Source organism: Glycine soja, chromosome 11 (assembly GCF_004193775.1).
Source record: "Glycine soja cultivar W05 chromosome 11, ASM419377v2, whole genome shotgun sequence".
In the NCBI taxonomy this organism is placed as follows: domain Eukaryota; kingdom Viridiplantae; phylum Streptophyta; class Magnoliopsida; order Fabales; family Fabaceae; genus Glycine; species Glycine soja.
Window position 1 is genome coordinate 51,047,491 of NC_041012.1, and position 20,296 is coordinate 51,067,786.

The window sequence follows — 20,296 nt, forward strand, 5'->3', positions numbered from 1 at the left end:
TTTATTCTCAAGAATAATATTCCTCAAAACTAAAAATTATCCGTAAAATAAACACTCCTTAATAGTCAAAGCAAAATTATTTACGATCAAAGTTGTGATGAAAAAATGAGTACTTATGAATTCATATTTAACTATAACACCAAGTGTTAGAGAAATTTTATTTTATTTTATAGATCTACCTCAATCTTATTAAATTAGTTGAGACTTTCTTACATGATTATTTGTTTTAAAATTTAAGTATAATTGATTCTGATAAATTAGATTTTAAATTAAAAAAACATGATTGAGACATGTGTCTAAATTAATTTGAACGATAAAAATTGCTTTTGAACATGTACAAATCAAGAGGAATTAATTATGAAAGAAAAACAAACTAACACTAAATGCAGTAGAAATCACAATTGAATATGATCTCTAATCAAGGTAATGACCCCATGATTGATAAAGAGGTCAGCGTAAGAGTTTCTTCTCCAAAGATGTGAGAATAGACAAAATGAATATCTTTAAAGAAAAATATTATGCCTAAATGACTTTCATAATCTTCTCGGAATTATTATAATAACATTGATAAAAAATACAAATACAAATTTTTCAAGATTCAAGAGTCAGTTGTTCTTTTTTCTCCTATTTTTTTCCTTTTCCTTTGTGTCATTGGTCACTTGGCAAACAAAGTTGTTTTTCTAGCTGTTATTTCTGAAATAAAGCCTTTGAAAATTACATATATTAATAGAGAAAAGAAACATAAAGATAGACAAGGTTAGCATCATGCTTTAAGAAAAATGAATACTTATTATATATAATTTCCTTGAATTAATAACCGTTATATATACTCAAAGGAGATTAATTTCTAATTCAATAGACGAGGAAAAATCCCTATTATCTGACCTACGAACAAAAATAAAACATGTATGTTTCTGTGTCTTATCACTAAACTAATATTTTATTGAATTTTTTAATTTCTTTTTATTTGTTTAATCTTTGCCCTCTCTCTGAAGTGGGTCGTCTGGGAGCAAAGACGAGATATAAAAACTAAAGGGGTGGCGTCCCCGTCACTCTCTGCGGTGAACCGGCGACGTTCAGATACCTCTGCGACTGCGATCGAGTGTGTAAAACTCAGGTACGAATCCCAAAATATTAGCAGCGATAAACCTAATTTGAATATATCTTGTAGTACTCAATTTGGGATTGCTTAGCGACGTGTCTGTATTAGGGTTCTAGGAATGGGAATATACTTCGTTGCTTAGTTTCACTTCAATTTTCTGTAGAGAGCCGCGCTTCGATTGGAATTGTTCTGTTCTCATCTTCAACGATTTTGGGGCAATTTTTTTTAGTTAAACCACATCATGGAGGTTAGTATCGTATTAATTCTATTGCTCAGCACGTTAAATGGTTTCGAAATTTGGTTTCACTACTTCAGCTTATTGTTGTTTGTTTGTTTGTGAACAGAAGGATGGAACTGGTGCTGGTGTCATTGACATAGACAAGACCACGACGACATTGGAACAGGAAAAACCTACTAGTGGTGGGCTCTATGTTCCTGGCAAGGATAGAGTGGTTTACGTGCCTCAGGAGAGAAAATCGCGTTTAGGTATTGTTTTGTTTTGATGTCCTTTTTGAATCACATGAGTTTCTGTTTTACATTCTTAGGCACTGAATGCTGATGCTGTTCATTGTTTATTTTAATTAATAATTTAATAGGACTCGATGCCCTTGCCAGCGCAAAACGGTCTCAACATGATGTGGGCTTCAAGGTGCCAAAAGAAAGAACCATTTCCATTGCAGCATCTGCAGAGGATGAAGATAAGTCCGAGTCATCTGTTTCTGAAGAAAGTGGGCATGATGGGATTGTCAACAGACGCAGACACACTAATAGGAGATACCGTGATACGACCAACGAAACATCTCATGCAGGTTTTTTTTAATTACTATATATAATTAATTTCCCTTTGTATAGTTGTTGCCACCAGTTGGATTCATGTACTCCTTTATCTTCATTGCCTGATATATTTAAAGTCATCAGAGGAGTTATTGATGAGAAAAAAACGGACAAAATGGTAAATAGCAAAGTTTTTTGGATTTATAAAGTGAGAAAGCAATGTAGTACAAAGGGTAATTGTAAAGGAAATTTCTCCAACTCAACATTCTTAATCTTTTTAAAATGATAATTTAAAGTTGTTTTTGAAGTATGTGTATTGCTTTTTATTGTATGATGGAATTTAGGCATTAATTTTTTCCTCAAGAAAAGCAAATAATAACCTCTGAAAGTGCTGTGATTTTGTCTGTACAGAAAGTTCTGTGACCGAAGATCACTATGGTGATACCAACCGAACTCCTTTAACAGAGCACAAGGGTTCAGATGTAAGATTATTTCTCTCTACTTTTTATTTATTTTCATATAATGGTCTCATTTTAATTCCTTAGGAACGACATTTAAAGTGTCATGCTGCTATCCTAAGGAAATACTTTATTTGTGAAACAACATTCAAACTTGTTACCTGCAGAAAGCATTGGGATGATAAAGGAAAAGGAAGAATCAAAAGAACTTTTGTTTTAGATTACTGTCTTACTTTTAAGTGGCTGTTGTTCCCTGTTGGTTTTTGCTGAAATATTTTGAAGATAGAGAATATGACAGGTGTTAGTTTTTATTGGAAGTGTTAAAAACGTCTTTTCTCGATCTGTGTGATAAATAAACGTTCAACATTTTCATTTTTTAATATTTTGACATTTCCCATTTACAATTAGCCATTTTCGTTCAATAAATTTCTCATTATTTTGAAACTTTGCTTTATCAATTTTGAAGGTTCCTGCATCGCCTTCTGGATATGACAGGGAGGATCATAGGAGTGAGAGGAGGCATCGCAGGGATGATTCAAGAAGCGGTAGTGGAAGAGTGCGGCATTGGGACTACTATGAGAGTAGGGGATCTTATTCAGAAAGGGATTCACATAGTAGGTATGACCGTGAGTATGGCAAAAAGCGAAACAGATATGAAGGTTCCAGGAGAACGCCTGGTATGTAATTGTTATTTTCTGTTTCTTGTAAGTATTTTGGAATTAATCCAAGTATTGAAGCCAGGAAATGTCATGGACTTCTATGTACTTGGAATACTAAAAACTTTTTGCTGTGTTGTTCCAATTATATTGATTTGACATTTAAGATATTTTTATTAAAAAAAAAATATAATTTTAAAAAATGTCATGAACTAGCTATTCTTTATGACCTAGGCGTTATCAATTTTTGTACCAGCAGGCAGGTCTGACTGGGACGATGGCCGATGGGAATGGGGAGACACTCCACGAAGGGACAGTGTCTCTAGTTCTAGACGTCATCAACCTTCACCATCCCCAATGTTTGTAGGTGCCTCACCTGATGCACGATTAGTTTCGCCATGGTTGGGAGGCCACACTCCTCATTCATCCTGTATGTTATTCTTAATATGATATTGTTTTTGTTATTGTCAAAATATTAATGTTTTTGGTTCTTATAATTGAATTTGATGATGGTAGTTTTTGAGAAATAATATTGTTATATCGTTAATTGAATGCAGTTACTTCATCTTCTCCTTGGGACCATGTTTCTCCGTCTCCTGTCCCAATACGTGCTTCTGGATCTTCGACCAAATCTTCTGTCTCTAGACATAATGGAAGGTCACATCAACTTAGTTTTTCATCTGAAACTTCAAATAGATATGAGGTATATTTTGCATTTAATGTCTGATAGTTCCCTTGTGTATATGATAATTCGTTATAGATGCTGAACAATGAAAATAAATGACTTTTAGCATAAATAAACAAAGCAAAGATCTGAAATGTTGCGTGGTTTTCTTCTTTCACAGTAATTAATATGGATTACTTCTGAGTTTTGATATGCATGCTATATCATCAACTTATATAATTATTAATTTCAGATTTTCTTGTGTTCAGGATGAAGTGGCTGATAAGTCTGACTTGGGTGAAGAACACAAGTATGAGATTACCGAAAGCATGCGTTTAGAGATGGAATATGATGCTGACCGAGCATGGTATCTAAATCTAGTTTGAAAAGTATTTTTCGTTGATATTGTTTTAAATCTCTTTTGAAATATGTAGTGTTATCATAGATGAATCTATTGGGAAAGAGAGATCAGAGTGCTTAATAATGATATATTGGAATAATATGCTGTTTCCTATGTTGTGCTTATCTTTTAGAATTAATTAATGGCTTAAATTGCTTCAAGTTTTTCTTGTTTGATATATAGATTCAAATTTTGACTCATCATGCAAGTTTTACCTTGTAGTGATAGAGCAGAAGTTGTAGATGATTCTTTCAAACTTCACGTTATATTATAGTGTGATCTAATTACGATTATATCATGAAGGTATGATAGAGAGGAAGGTAGCACATTTGATGGCGATAACTCATCACTTTTTCTTGGAGACGAAGCTTCCTTTCAGAAAAAAGAGGCTGAGTTGGCCAAAAGACTGGTAACTGTTAGAATTTCTGAACATATTTAAACTAACTTTTATTTTATAAGTGATGAGTTGGCCAAAAGCATGCTGTTTGGAGCATGTTGGTACGGGCTTATTCTCTTACAAGTGTTTTTATCTATTACACAGGTCCGAAGAGATGGGACCAAGATGTCCCTTGCTCAGAGCAAGAAGTTGTCTCAGCTCACAGCTGATAATGCTCAATGGGAGGATCGGCAACTGCTGAGATCAGGAGCTGTTAGAGGTACCGAGGTTCAGACTGAATTTGACGATGAGGAAGAACACAAAGTTATTCTTCTTGTTCATGGTAAATATTCATCTGGCCAACTTTGACATTTTAATGATGGTTGCATGGTATTACTCTTCATTTTTGACTAATTATTTTTCCCTGTTGACCACAGATACAAAGCCTCCTTTCCTTGATGGCAGAGTTGTTTTTACTAAACAGGCAGAGCCAATTATGCCATTAAAAGATCCAACATCTGACATGGCTATAATATCTCGCAAAGGATCTACTCTTGTTAGAGAAATCCATGAGAAGCAGAGTATGAACAAGTCTCGCCAACGCTTTTGGGAACTTGCAGGCTCAAAACTTGGTGATATCTTGGGTGTTGAAAAAACAGCAGAGCAGGTATTCTTCTTGGAGTCTGGAGTAATTGTGTCCTTTGCCTTTTCTGTTTGGTTTGAAAACTTCATCTTATATACTTTTTTTGTAAATGCTAGATTGATGCAGACACTGCTGAAGTGGGTGAAGATGGTGAAATTGATTTTAAGGAGGAAGCTAAGTTTTCACAGCATATGAAGAAGGGAGAAGCCGTGAGTGACTTTGCTAAGTCAAAAACCCTTGCAGAGCAAAGGCAATATCTGCCTATTTTTTCAGTGAGAGAAGAGTTATTACAGGTTGATTACGTTTTCTTGTTTATTTATATGTGGCAATTATTGATATGATAGGGCTGTGTTTGGTCAAAATGTAAGGAACATATGGGAATTCAATCTCTCGAGTTGAAGTAGTTAATGATCACAACCAATCAGTCTTTTTTTTTTGGTAAGCAAAACTAATTGTGGTACTGATATATGTACATTGTGTTCTTACTATTTGAAGACTATCAGAGTTAGAGAACAGAGTGAGAGAGAAAACATTAAGAACAGAAAAAGATGAAAAACTGATATTATTGATTCTGAAAGGTTAGTTACAAAGGAGGTATTTATAAACCTCTAGACCTTGAGTCTAAGCCTAAGACAGAATAACAGAATTATGTTAGTAAGAGTGGTGCTGTTAGCAAAAGCTAACAGCCCTAGCAAACTGTTTTTAACCGTTATTTTCATATACTTACTCTAATAAAGACCTATGGAAACCTAATTCAAGCTTTATTGCAAGAATTAACTCTCCATAGGTGTGAATTAGTAAAGACAGCCTTTCATCAAAAACCTATAGAACAACCCCCCCCCCGATTACAAAACCAACCCTTATGTTGCTTTCCCATGAGTGAAAAGGAATATCAAATCCTTTTTCCAGATTTTTGAGCCAACTCCAGCAGTAGAAAATGGCATCCTCCATCAACTTCTGATCAGTAAACCTTTCATTTTCAAAGATAATTCTGTTTCGTTGAAACCAAATGCACCAGGTTAAGGAAGTCCACCATATTTGCCATCGCTGATAGATAAAACCCTTGATATAACCATGGTCATGTTGAAGGAAATGGTCTCTAGGTGATTTTGGGAAACAGCCTTTATATTCAGCCAAGTCAGTGATTCCCACCAAAGAGGCAGTATTCTGTCACAATTAAAGAACAAGTGGGATACCTCCTACTCATTAGATCCGCAGAAAGGGCACAAGATATCATTCAACTCCACATTCCTCCTTCTCAAGTTAACCTTTGTTGGAAGTCTCTCCTGGATCAATCTCCAAATGAAATGATACACCTTACTTGGAATTTTGAGCTTCCAAACCTGATTAAATACCTCATCGTTGTTTTCTTATGGTAATTGGGAAGCTAACACTTTGTAAGCACTTCCCACGGTGTAAACCCCACAAGGATCTAACCTCCACCCCCAATTATCCTGCTGATTCACTTGCACTGTCACAGCCTCAATGTCCTTCATTAATTTTGCAACTATATCAAGCTCCACTTCCCTAAAAAACCTTCTCCACTCTAGGTGCCATTCCCATCCTCCTGCTGTTGCGGTCCCCATCTGCTGGATTGAATGTTGTTGCTGCCGAGATATGCTGTATATACGAGGATTTTTCCTTTCATTTTCTTGATTATGTTGGTATTGGTAATTGAGTTGAGTATAAAAATATAATTATCATTATATGATTTTGAGATATAACATAACCAAATCCCTTTTCCTTTTTTTCTCCTATTAGTTATGCATTTGCATATTGTAATTTCACATTTTATCTGTCAGTGAGAGAAGAGTTATTACAGGTTGATTACTTATTCTTGTTTATATATGTGGCAATTATTGATATGATAGGGCTGTGTTTGGTCAAAATGTAAGGAACATATGGGAATTCAATCTCTTGGGTTGAAGCAGTTAATGATCACAACCAATCAGTCTAAATGTTCCAAATTAGGACAATGAATATCTTTGTCAATATATAGTTTTAATACATCTTTATATCATGTGGAAGGGGGTCAGGATTGAGCATGTCATGTCAACTCAATATTTTTCCTTTCATTTTCTTGATCATGTTGGTATTGGTAATTGAGTTGGATATAAAACTATAATTATCATTATATGATTTTGATATATAACATAACCAAGTCCCTTTTCCTTCTTTTCTCCTATTAGTTATGCATTTGCATATTGTAATTTCACATTTTATCTGCATGTTTGGATTGTTCTCCTTTTATCAATATGTTTTGATTCAACTGCCTTACCTTCAATAATATCTTTTCCACTTGGATTTTCTGTTCCAAATTGTCAGTCTTGGCTTATAAATGTTATTGTAATAATTTTCTTGAATATACAATGTGTAGGTGGTTCGTGAAAATCAGGTGGTGGTGGTGGTTGGAGAAACCGGTTCAGGAAAGACAACACAATTGACACAGGTTTTTATTGTCTTCTTCTTTTCCTTGCGTGTCTTGTATTGTTAGTTGGTGTTTATCCAATCAAGAAAGGAATCTGAGATAGAAAATCTTGACACTTGTTTGCTGAACAGTATCTGCATGAGGATGGCTATACTATAGGTGGTATAGTAGGCTGCACCCAACCAAGGCGTGTGGCAGCTATGAGTGTTGCCAAGAGAGTTAGTGAAGAGATGGATACAGAGTTGGGTGATAAAGTTGGCTATGCTATACGTTTTGAGGATGTGACTGGGCCAAAGACCATTATAAAGGTGAACCCAACTTATGTTTTCTATGATTAGAAATAATTTTTGTGCTGTTATTCTGTGCTATTAAGTGTGATTTCTTTTTGTTGCATTTTATATATTTGGTAATTGACACAAATGTGAGCATATACTGTAATTATGTGGATTTGGGTCACATTAATCATAAACTTAATGTGCTATGCTCTAAACTTCAGTGGTTGAATTTTACAGTACATGACTGATGGGGTACTTCTACGTGAAACACTCAAAGACTCTGATCTAGACAAGTATCGGTATGGAAATATTAACAAAATTTGCCCTCACATTTATGCCATATTGTTTCTTTGCAATTAGAACAATATTACCAATCATCTGGTTTGAAACTGTTTCAGGGTTATTGTCATGGATGAAGCCCATGAAAGATCTTTAAGCACAGATGTTCTTTTTGGAATATTGAAGAAAGTTGTAGCCCAACGTCGTGATTTCAAACTGATCGTCACATCAGCAACTCTGAATGCCCAGAAATTTTCAAATTTCTTTGGAAGGTAAATTTAGTTTGTCAGCTAGCAGTGTTTCTTGTTATTGACTTTTGTTTGATTCAACCTAATTGTGGCATCTTTGCAGTGTACCAATTTTTCATATTCCCGGGCGAACATTTCCTGTGAATATATTATGGAGTAAAACTCCAGTTGAAGATTATGTTGAAGGTGCAGTGAAGCAGACTATGACTATTCACATAACCAGTCCTCCTGGTGACATCCTTATCTTCATGACTGGCCAAGATGAGATTGAGGCAGCTTGCTATGCCCTTGCTGAAAGAATGGAGCAGATGGTGTCATCTTCCAAGAAAGCTGTCCCTAAACTCTTGATTCTTCCCATATACTCTCAGCTTCCTGCTGACTTGCAAGCTAAGATATTCCAGAAAGCTGAAGATGGAGCCCGTAAATGCATTGTGGCCACTAATATTGCCGAGACATCATTAACTGTTGATGGTATCTTCTATGTCATTGACTCTGGCTATGGTAAAATGAAGGTGTATAACCCTAGGATGGGCATGGATGCTCTCCAAGTCTTCCCTGTTAGTCGTGCTGCTGCTGACCAGCGTGCCGGTCGAGCTGGTAGAACTGGTCCTGGTACGTGCTATCGGTTGTATACTGAGAGTGCTTACCTAAATGAAATGTTGCCCAGTCCTGTTCCAGAGATTCAGAGGACTAACCTTGGCAATGTGGTTTTGTTGCTGAAATCTCTTAAAGTTGAAAATTTACTTGATTTTGATTTCATGGATCCACCTCCACAGGATAATATTCTCAATTCGATGTACCAGTTGTGGGTGTTGGGTGCCCTTAACAATGTGGGGGGGTTAACTGATCTTGGGTGGAAAATGGTTGAATTTCCACTGGACCCTCCGCTGGCCAAGATGCTTTTGATGGGTGAACAATTAGGGTGTCTTGAGGAGGTTTTGACAATTGTTTCCATGCTGTCAGTGCCATCTGTTTTCTTTAGACCCAAGGACCGGGCGGAAGAGAGTGACGCTGCACGGGAAAGATTTTTTGTGCCAGAGTCCGACCATTTAACCTTGTACAACGTTTATCAGCAATGGAAACAACATGATTACAGAGGTGATTGGTGCAATGATCATTTTTTGCATGTTAAAGGCCTAAGAAAGGCCAGAGAGGTTAGATCCCAGCTGCTTGATATTCTCAAGACTTTAAAGATCCCCTTAACCTCATGTTGGCCGGATACTGACATTGTCAGGAAAGCAATTTGTTCTGCATACTTCCACAATTCAGCAAGATTAAAGGGTGTGGGGGAGTATGTTAACTGCAGGAATGGGATGCCATGTCATCTTCATCCCAGTAGTGCTCTCTATGGTATGGGTTGCACTCCTGAGTATGTAGTTTATCATGAGTTAATCCTGACCACAAAGGAGTACATGCAGTGTGCAACAGCGGTGGAGCCCCAGTGGCTGGCTGAGCTGGGACCCATGTTTTTCTCTGTTAAAGATTCTGATACATCATTACTGGAGCATAAGAAGAGACAAAAACAAGAGAAAACAGCCATGGAGGAGGAGATGGAGAACTTGAAGAAGGTGCAAGCAGAGGTTGAGAAAGAAAGGAAACAGAAGGAGAAGGAAAAGATGGCTAAGCATCAGCAGCAAATCTCCATGCCAGGTTTAAGGAAGGGTTCTTCCACATTCTTGAGGCCAAAGAAGTTTGGTTTGTAAATTATGTTGATAATACAGAGAAATATCAGCAGACTGTGAAAGAGAAGGCTGCATTCTGATTGTAATGAGATGTAAGAAATATTGGCAGACTAAGAAAGAGACGGCCGCAGATTCCTTGGATGGCGGCAGGTACTTCACTATCTTGATGTATTAATTAGTAGGTCAGAGGCTTCAAATATATATGCTGATTTAGGCAGGTTGAATTGCATAAAAGAATTTGATGACTCTCAGAATTCATCTTTGCTTATGAAATTCTTTTAAAGTACATTTGGTTAAGTGATTTCTTTCTTGGATGACATCTTTATGTAAATTATAGTGTGTATGCATCCTTTATAGCCTGTTGTGTAAAAATAATATCTTCAGCCATTATTGGAAGACTAAACGGTTTTTATACCCATTCATGTTTTGTTTAAGTTGAGGGCAATCTAAGGGAGGTACCATGGTGATAAACTTTTGTGATTTTGGTGCAGGACTGCCAGAACACACTATTTACATTATGGAAAACATTATTCGAAAGACCTGATAAACCTTTGCGATTTTGGTGCTGGACTGCCAGAACACACTGTATTTACATTATGGAAAACAATATTCGAAAGACCTGATATATTAGTTTTGGTAATAGCACTGAGCTCTTGGAATATTGTCGATTGCTCTGCAAGTTTCTAGGGTTCATAACTGCACAAAGCAGAAACTGTCCACATGAAACAACTGGTTATGTATTCCTATGGTGTGTGACCATGTCTAGTATTTACAACCTCATCTTCCCACTTATCATTGTAATTTAGTCATTGTAAGCTCTTCAACTCCTAAGCATCACGTTTTCCATACACAATGAGGTTTGAGTTTTAACTTCTAGACATTAAGGAGGGGGGAGTGACTCTTTGTTTTTGCGATTTTCAAGGCAGAATTTGAACAAATAATACTATTTTTGCCTTGCCTTTGTTTGTGTTTTTCTCAATGTTAGGAAAAAGAAAGGGAGGTGATTGGCTCAATTTTGTTAGGACTTTGGGGTATTAAATCTCTTTTTTTTTAAAAAAATTTCTACATAAAGAAAAGAATAATTTTCATCTCCCTTTTTGACAGCAGTGTTAAATAGTATTTCCACTGGTTTGGATTATAAGCAAACAAAATTTTATGTATGTTGATTTAAAATATAACTAATTCTTAATTTATTTAATAAAATTATCTTTAAAATATCTTGTATTTAATTGAGACTGTATTTCTAATGATTCTATATTTTTTATATGAAGTTTTAATGAAGGACAATCTATGGAAAACAGTTTATTTTTTAAACGGAATTAGTAAAACTAAATGATGCAGACTAATATATTTTTAATTAGCATTTCCATCAAAAAAGTTTATTTTTTAAATGGAATTAGTAAAACTAAATAATGTTAACTAATATATTTTTAATCAGCATTTTTTTCTCTTGTATACGAGACAGGAGAGTACGAATTGAGGTGGCCACTTTGTATTGGCATAAATTTTAGAATAAAGAATAAATGAAAAAAAAATAGAAAACGAGACATAAATCAGGCAGATTTGTATATAAAACAGTTTGTCATTTTTTGTACAAACGAGCAATTCCTTTCTCCTTTTTGTATATAAGTAGCTTAGATTAAAGGAGAAAATGAGCTAAATTTTAAAAGTCTCGATTATATTTATAGATAGATAAGATGTGAGATGAAATATGCCATTTCAATATAGAAAGAAAATTTGGGAAGTAATAAATCTGAAATTTAAAAATTTGAAATGTTATTATCGAAAAAAAATGAAATGTTGAGGCAAAATATTTTTTTAATATAAAAGAAAATTTTGAAATGTTTAATGATTAAAAATAAGCGATATATAATGATAAAATAATGTTTATATAAAAACAGAAGTCAATAAAAGTTTTCTTGCATAAAAAAATAAAGATGTAATATTATAAACAAAAACTTAGCACGTGATAGGCTTTTTGCTTTAAAAATAATAAAAATTGGATATGTTTCGGATATATAATTTGTATTATGTACAATCAGTACAAATATATATAACAAATTTAAGCTCTATATTCTGAAGGGAAAAAGAGTTATAGACTTCAAATTATATCCTTTTCGCTCTACCTTTTCTCAATCACGAAAAGAGGTTTACCCTAGTTTAGAATTTAGATGGGAACTTAGAGTGTCTTCCGCTTAAGGTAGGGACTAAAACCAAAATCCTATGTTATGTGTCCGAGGATACGAGGGAGATCCCAAAGATAGTCCTTCAATTTCGCATCATGTTCAAACAAGGTCTTAACAACAATCAATATTCTTTTTAGGGGGTTAAGGATAGGGCAAGGAAAGAATCTAAAAATAACAAAAAACAGGAAGATGAAGAATCCTAATTCATCAACGTCATATGTAAAATGACATTATTAACAAATGAAAATAAATCAGCATGATAGTGACTCCTTAACTTGTCCGACACGAAGAGCGCATTTATTGATTCTATGGTTCGTAGTTTGAGCACTACGCCCTAGTGACACTTATCACTATGTCTATGACCTTTTTCATTTAATAATGTAGTGATTTACTACCCATATTTTAAATTCCTAATATGGACAAGTGCACAATTGTTGATTCGTTGGAAAACCCAACATACGTTATTAGCAGAACGGGAATTGATCCTCAAATTCACCGTATGAGATCCTACCCCTTCCATAAATTTTATTATACTTCGATTATAAAATGAAAATTTTAAAAGAATAAAATGAGTTGATCATGTCAATTTTTTCTTCCATTGGAAAATATCCCTTCCCTAGGCAAACATAAGTATACTAAATGTTAAGCAAAGGGGGATGTATCAAACAGTCTTGGAAACACATGCAGTCACACTTTTATATAACCTACACAAAGCAAAGGAAAGAGCATGGAAACAATGATAATTTATTAAATTTGGAGGGAACCCTATTCCAAAAATATTTAGCTAGACATTCATATGTGCAGTTCAGTGAATCCATCAATTGACAAGTTTACATACAACCCCAAAACATATTTATTGATATGGAAATGGGGTAATCAATAAAACGGAATTCATGCTTCAGTTCTTCTGGACCTGTGCTTATGACTTGTTAACGTTCTTAATATTATATCTTTCAATCTCTAACTCCATAAACACTAATACCAATCTAGGAACCATAACCCAGAGAAGCAACAGGTGCAGGAATTTTTCTAGTTCCTGGAAAAGGAAGAACCAAAAAACAATAGAGAAGTCATGAATCAAGATACATATTATGACTCAGCATTATTTAAGAGAATAATAATAAAAATAGCACTTACGGTCCCTGCTGAGCTAGCAGTTTCAATAATTTATGCTCCAAAGTATTGTATCATTTCATCATCACACATGAAATCATCTAAATGGAATGGACTGCCGAGTCCTCCAAAATCTAATGACATGCTACTGAGGGGTGATCCAAAGAAAGAGTGATCCATAGGTCTATCAAGGTCATTTTGAAATGCATCTTTACCAAAATATTGCAAGTCTCCTCCATTAATTCCATCCCCTTTCATATGTACTCCTTGCAAAGAAACTACAACATTCTCTGGCCTAACTGCTTCATTGTTTGCAGAATGTAGCTGCTGCCCATCCTGACCGGGCTCATATCCTGCTGCTGGATTATAAAGATTATAAGTGGTTTCATGATGCATGTCAGGGTTTTGCAACTCAGGATAATGCATTGGCCTTCCACTCATATACATGCTTGCTGAGGAAATCAAGTTGTTTGTATGTAAATAAGAGTAATGATCAACCTCAGGTGCTGGTAGTTGTGCAGACACCTCAAGTCCTCTTTCCAGTGGCCTTGCAGCAGAATCTGTCTCATTGCTCTGCTCATTTCCATGAATCTGGACTCCACCCATTTGTGCTTCTGTCAGGTTCATATTGAGCCCATTGCTTCTTGGCTCAACAAGTGAAATTTCATTGTCAGATTGAGCTGGTGGTTTGTCATTGGCCCTTCGGGGTTTTTTGGGCCTGGGTTGCTTCTTAGCTTGATCTGTATCTTGGCCAGATTTCCTAACCCTGCGCAAGTTATCTGACGGTTCGGTATCCATAAACTGATTTCTCCTATTTTCTTTAGAAGAAACAGAACCAATGCCATCATCAGTACCGTCAACATCATAGTTGCTAGCACTACTAGTAGCAGCTTGCTTATTCTCAACTGGAACACCAGGTGGCACTCCAGTTATTCCAGATGTACCATTATCACTACTAGGCTGCCTAATGAGAGCTTCTTCTCGACTTAATACCCCCAACCAAATTGCACTTTCCTTTGCTGTCATCTTGTCTTGCAAGCATTTTGACTGGCGGACATGCTTCCTTATCTTTGCAATATTAGGTGACATGTGCTTTATAACAGCAGTAAGTACTCCCACTTTCCACATCTTCTTCAAATCATGGGGCTTCTTATAAGGAGGACTCTGACCATGAGGTAAATTCAACTGTGACCACCAATCTTCATTCCCATTTGGCCACCAAGGTGGGGGTATACCCTTTTCCAATGGATACTTCCTCTGAGGAGGATCACAATGTTGCATCAAAGCAGATAAGAGTGATCCAAGCGTTGCATCTTGCAAATCTTGGAGAATGCTCTGCGAGTTACCATTTCGGCTGTTATCGGCCTCACTCATTGCAAGACAGTCCGCTTCATACTTGGCTATGGCTGCAGGGCCATTCTTATCAAACCTAACTTTCTCCTTCCACCAAGCTCTAATGTTATCAGAGGAACCACTAACTGGCTTTCCCTTCTCAGGAATGATACCGTACACAAATCCACGAGCTTTGCAGACTTCCATGAGCTTCAGCATATATTTAAGAATCCCATCTTGTGCTCTAGACATTTTCTTTCTACGAGCTTGATCACTGGACTGCCTCGGCTTTTGCTTTTCTGCAGCTTGCTGCGCTTCTAGCTTCTGTTTTTCCTTCAGCCTTTTGAGTTTGATTCGATCCTTCCACATTCGCCGCTCCAATTCTTCTGCTTCAATCTCTTCATCGCTGACATCTTTCTCTGCTATATTGGGGCATCTAATATCATCAACTTCTATATCCGAACTGCAATTTAACGTGTCGCCATTAGTCAGGAGAATTAAACAACGAAATCTCTTAGATTGGTTAAAAAAGTACAAATTTTGAACTTAAAGTGCTGAACGATCTCGCCTACACTTTCCAAGAGACAGATTCCTTAGTAAAATTATTGCACAGTAGTTAACAACTTGACACCCCATATCAGATTGAAAACTGACAAAACAGTAAGAAATTTATAGATACTGAGTCCCAAAAACCAATAAACTCAATCCAACTAAGTCACGATTAACAAAAACCAATAGAAGTTCAAGGAGCAAGGCTATTATAAATAAAAATATAGCATTCACAATTCACAAATCATAAAACCACAAAAAAAATAAATCTGAAAAGACTAACAAGAGAAAACCACGAAACATATGACAGTCAAACATGGAACAAAATTGAAGTTCTGAAAATAACAAAACATGATAGACACACCAGACATCAGCTCCAATTTCTTCCATTTCGCCCATCAATCTGGAATTGAAAGCACAAAGATTTGAACTTTCCGATTCGACTCTTCTGGGTACCTCTTTTTTATTCTCTCTTCTTATTGGCGAATTCGGCGAAGAGGGTGAGAACAGGAAAAAAAGGTTTTAGCTTTTACGACCCAATAATGTTCGAAATTCCATGAGCCTAAGGGAGAGAAGACAATTTTAATTGAAAGTGTGGCATTCAATGTGAAGATACTCTGCGTTAGGCGTATTTTATGTAGAATGCACCTCACCTTACCTCTCCATCAGTCAAACTTTTATTCCATTTCTGTCTTTCGCATTTTCTGAACTAAATCCACGGGCGTACTTTAATTAATTATTTTTAAAATAACTGGAATTGAACTTTGATAGTTTTTTCTTTAAGTTTAAAGTTTTTCTATATACAAATCAAAATAACTTTTTAGATATTTTTTTAATTTCTTATCTCTTTTATTTTTTATCTTTGTTTTTAAATTAAATTTTAATAATATTTTTTAAATTATCAATAATTAAAAATAAATTTATTTCACAGTATAAATTATTTATCATAAATATAAAATATAATTTATATATTAAGAACATTTAATTCAACCATACATTTTGAAATATGATTATCTAATAAAAAAACAGATTTTTTTTCTTTCGATACTCTAACATAAAGATTGTTATAATTTATAGCCATATGATCAAAATTACTAAGCCACTGTTAACTTTTACAATAAAGCCACATCAAATATTTTTTTAGGTCACTATATATGCTATTATTTTAAATTATTTATTAATTTTATTGATGATTAATTTTTGTTAAAATTTCAAAAAATCGGGCTACTTTTGTGAGCTGTCTCTTAATGATTTTTTTTTCTATACTTAAATTTGATACATTAGAAAATCTGAACTCAATCTTACACTTTTACTCGTCCAATTATATATATATATATATAATTATCATTCTAGGTAGTAAAAAAAGTTTTCACTAGATACACTCACACATTAATTATTAATGACAAAGTATAATTGGCTTGATAAAAAATATTAATGAAAATATTCAATATTACCTTTTTTATGTTTGTATTAATTATTACTTTAAAGCAACATTAGAAACATTTAAATATACTGTTAAATATTTATTATCAAATATAAATTTGATAAATTAAAATTTTGGTTCTTCTTTATTTCATGATGCACAGTTTTGATCCCTTATTCATTTTTCTTGCATTTTTTCCCTCAAAATTTCAAAAAATCTATAACTTAGAATCAGTGGCGGATCCAAAAAATTGTTTAGTGGAGTAAAATATAATTCATAATATTTAATATAAAATATTATAAATTTTTACAAAATATATAATCTTATGATATTTTTTTTAAAATGCCTAAATTTCTATAAATTGCGAACGCCTTGTGCACATATCAATGTATTTTCTCCTTTGTCGATCCCTTATAACTTTTTACTTTCATTTAAAAAAAACACAGGGGTAACACCTAATTTTAATGGGGGCATTTTATTATTAAAGATGTCTAAGTAAAAAAATTGCTTGTGGGGCCAATTGCCCCAATAGAAGTGTGAGTACATCCACCAACACTTTGATCCAATTTTCAATTTTATATACATTTATATGTTTTAATTTTTATATTTTAATTAACTAAATTATTTACTAATGACACCTTAAATTAATAAGTTAGGTTTAAGATTTAATTGAAAAAAAATAAACATTTTTAAAATTGAGGATTGAATTAAAATTATTTTTAAAATACTGAGACTAAAATTAACAAATAATAAGGAGAACAAAATCATCAATTATAAATTAAATGGAACCAAAAATATAATTTAACTTATAAATTTTCTTATATAAAATTATAATATTAAGTATTAAATTTATTTGGCAATAATATTAATAATTAATTTTTACGTGAGGTGATGTGAGTGTGTCTTTAATTCTAGAAAGAAAAAAATCATTTAAAACGGAAAACACAGAGTAGAGACTATATAAAGTTTTTTTCTTATGTTGTTAGATGTAATCATCACATGATCAAATGCATTTAAATGTGTTTTTTTTTACCCTGTTTACATACATCTAAGTATTAAAATTTCATATGTTAAAACTTAAATAAAAAGTATAGACTAATATAAAAAGATGAAGAAAAAAACACAATCAACTCGTATAATTTTAAATACATTTATTAATTACATTTTTAATATTGTAAATATTTTTTGTAAATTTATTTTAAATAAATTTAAAAATAATTTAAAATGTATTAAATATTTTTAATTAAGGTTATGTTTGGTAAAATTAGCTGAAAAGATGGTTAAAAATTGAAAAATTAACTTATTAAATTATAAGTGTTTGGTAAAATTAATTATTAAAGTAGTTGAAAAATGTAAAATGATAGAAAAATAATTAAATCATAATTTATTTTAAAAAATAACAAGAAAAAGAAATAAATATATCAAGAATAAAAATGAAAGAAAATATAAAAAGTTAAAAGTTTGTATTTTAAAAAACACTAGAAACTATTTAACAAAACTTGTTTATTGAATACTCAAATAAACTTTTCAATTAGTAAAAAAAATTAAAAGCCAATTAAAATACCTAACCGAAAATAGCCTAAATTAAAAAAAAATACTATATTAAACTTACAATAGCCCGTATAATGGCACCTCCCAACAAAAGTTTTTGTTTTATTTTACTTATTAAACACAAATGACTTTCCCAATTGGTGTGACACCCTCTACCCCTCACATATATACTAATAAGGAATAAAAAAATTCAAATATTAATTAAAAGTATTTTTAAAACATTTTTTTTAAACAAGTCTTTCAAAGGGGAAAAAGGTTCATATTCATTTTCTTCTACATCATATTCAAACTTATCCAAATAAATAATAAAGTATTCTCGACTCAACAAGGTCGTCTAAGCTTCATACAATTAATATAAAACCTATATCCTAATGTCACATCCTATCAGAGCGTTGTGTTCCCGTGTCCTCTAGCATGAGGTTCTTCATAGTCATCCACCTATTCATCTGCTCCCCCGAACACAAGTTCAAGATCATCACAGGATCCAAACACAACAACATACAGGGAGTGAGTTATCACATTCCTAGCTAATAGAGGAACAAGACAATTAAATATACATATTATACAAATGAGATACCACTTGCTTAAACATAGCTCACGTAACTTCACCACTTCGTCATTCAAAATTCACTTTTCAATTATCAATCACATTACACAAGAATCTCACACTTCGATCAAGATATAATAACACATCAATTAGCAAGCATATGCAATAGTTATGCTAAGACTCAATCCTATATGCAATGTGGTACTATGTCAGTGAAAAACCACCCTGGGGCGCTTAGGAGTACATAACAAGACACACCACACCATGGGTTTGTTAGGTCACTCTCACTAAGTAAGATCATAGGGAGACCAGTCAGGGTCACGATGTTTTGCGAGAATGCTCCAACCATATGAGATCAGCATAGGCTTAAAGGAGCACTCAAACCCGGTGACCCCCAAGGCCTACACTCCGAAGAGTCCGTCAGGGCCTCTCCCTCCTGATTCAGGTCCAACCCCTAAAATAATTTTAGGCATGCAGACACTGCTCATGAATTATACAACACCCACGACCTTACACTCGTGTTTTAAACACGTTCAACACAATTGCGCTACGATTTAACACTGGTTCCTAAATAGGAAACCTACATTTTCTCTTTAACACTGCGCATCAACGCTTTTCTCAAGATAACACTGGTCGGGTTATTGTACAATTCATAGCTTGCAACACAAGTAATTTCACATCAAGTGTTAACTACACACTTATCCACAACTAGAACTCATTCACAATTTCACATCTCATAGTGTGACAATCCACCATTACATGTTTACATGTATCTCACAAATTAAAACATGTTCAACTTTACACTTATACTCAATCTCAATAATAATATTATAATCTCAAAGTAACATGTTACTCTACAATTCATCACATACTCACAATTTGAATCATCATTTCATATCCTCAATATAACAATTTATATAAAAGACCATCACAACATGAGGACTAAAACCCTTCAAATAATATTACACAATTATATCAAAATCATAGGTCAAAACATACAAATATCAAGAGCACAATTTATCAAGCAATCTTCATTAGGACATCAATATTTTATTTATAATCATAAAGGAAAAAAAATTGTAATTTAACAAACATCCCAAAATAAAACCCCAATTTAATCCTCTAAGGATCCCTACACATGTTCTCACTAATCCCCAATTGTGAATAACTCATCCCTTACCTCTGAGCGGACTCACGTGTCTTCAGCCAGCGATAGCAATATCTCTAGCGGTTCCATAAAATTCTTTCAGTTATTCCTCTGACTGCTCCGATAAAATTCCCAAACGTCATAGAGACGAAGAAGAGATTGAAACCTCCACTTGTACTGTTTTCATGCGATTCCTTTTTCTTCCTCCACGAATATTGTCTCGCAAATCCCAACGGTGGAAGCGTGCGGAATTGAATTTCGAACAACATATCCAAATTTCATGAAAATCCAACGGCTAACGAAACCGGGATCGTAGTTTTATCGAGACAGTTTTAGGTTTCTGCGGGAAATTAAAATGCTACAATGAGAAGGGCTTTTCTCTAAGCTCTGAAATTATTTTGAAATTTCTAACGGTGCGAATGTTCGGAATTGGGTTGCTAACATGATACTCAAATTTCACGAC

At 33.9% G+C, this 20,296-nt stretch overlaps 2 protein-coding genes across 5 annotated transcripts; one reads left to right on the top strand and one right to left on the bottom strand.

The window, feature by feature from the left end:
* The first annotated feature begins 978 nt into the window (after positions 1-978).
* LOC114376979 (pre-mRNA-splicing factor ATP-dependent RNA helicase DEAH7-like) lies at positions 979-10,998 on the top strand. 4 transcript variants are annotated; one of them, XM_028335327.1, is made up of 19 exons: positions 979-1,117; positions 1,211-1,349; positions 1,447-1,588; positions 1,699-1,911; positions 2,288-2,358; positions 2,801-3,011; positions 3,247-3,420; positions 3,548-3,693; positions 3,924-4,021; positions 4,358-4,463; positions 4,596-4,773; positions 4,868-5,097; positions 5,190-5,366; positions 7,451-7,522; positions 7,633-7,809; positions 8,014-8,075; positions 8,175-8,327; positions 8,407-10,135; positions 10,477-10,998. In XM_028335327.1, exons 2-18 carry the CDS (start codon positions 1,344-1,346, stop codon positions 10,004-10,006), a joined length of 3,816 nt encoding a protein of 1,271 aa, XP_028191128.1. In that variant the 5' UTR covers positions 979-1,117; positions 1,211-1,343; the 3' UTR covers positions 10,007-10,135; positions 10,477-10,998. The 4 variants fall into 4 exon arrangements, with proteins under 4 accessions (XP_028191128.1, XP_028191126.1, XP_028191129.1 ...); XM_028335325.1 differs by having other exon boundaries at positions 1,266-1,349; XM_028335328.1 differs by having other exon boundaries at positions 1,266-1,349; positions 3,250-3,420.
* Positions 10,999-12,892: 1,894 nt separating this feature from the next.
* LOC114376488 (ETHYLENE INSENSITIVE 3-like 3 protein) lies at positions 12,893-15,799 on the bottom strand. The gene is made up of 3 exons (XM_028334638.1): positions 15,530-15,799; positions 13,309-15,079; positions 12,893-13,207 (listed from the first exon to the last, which is right to left on the bottom strand). The coding sequence occupies exons 1-2, from the start codon at positions 15,562-15,564 to the stop codon at positions 13,339-13,341; spliced, it is 1,776 nt and encodes a 591-aa protein (XP_028190439.1). The 5' UTR covers positions 15,565-15,799; the 3' UTR covers positions 12,893-13,207; positions 13,309-13,338.
* Between the last annotated feature and the right edge of the window lie 4,497 nt (positions 15,800-20,296).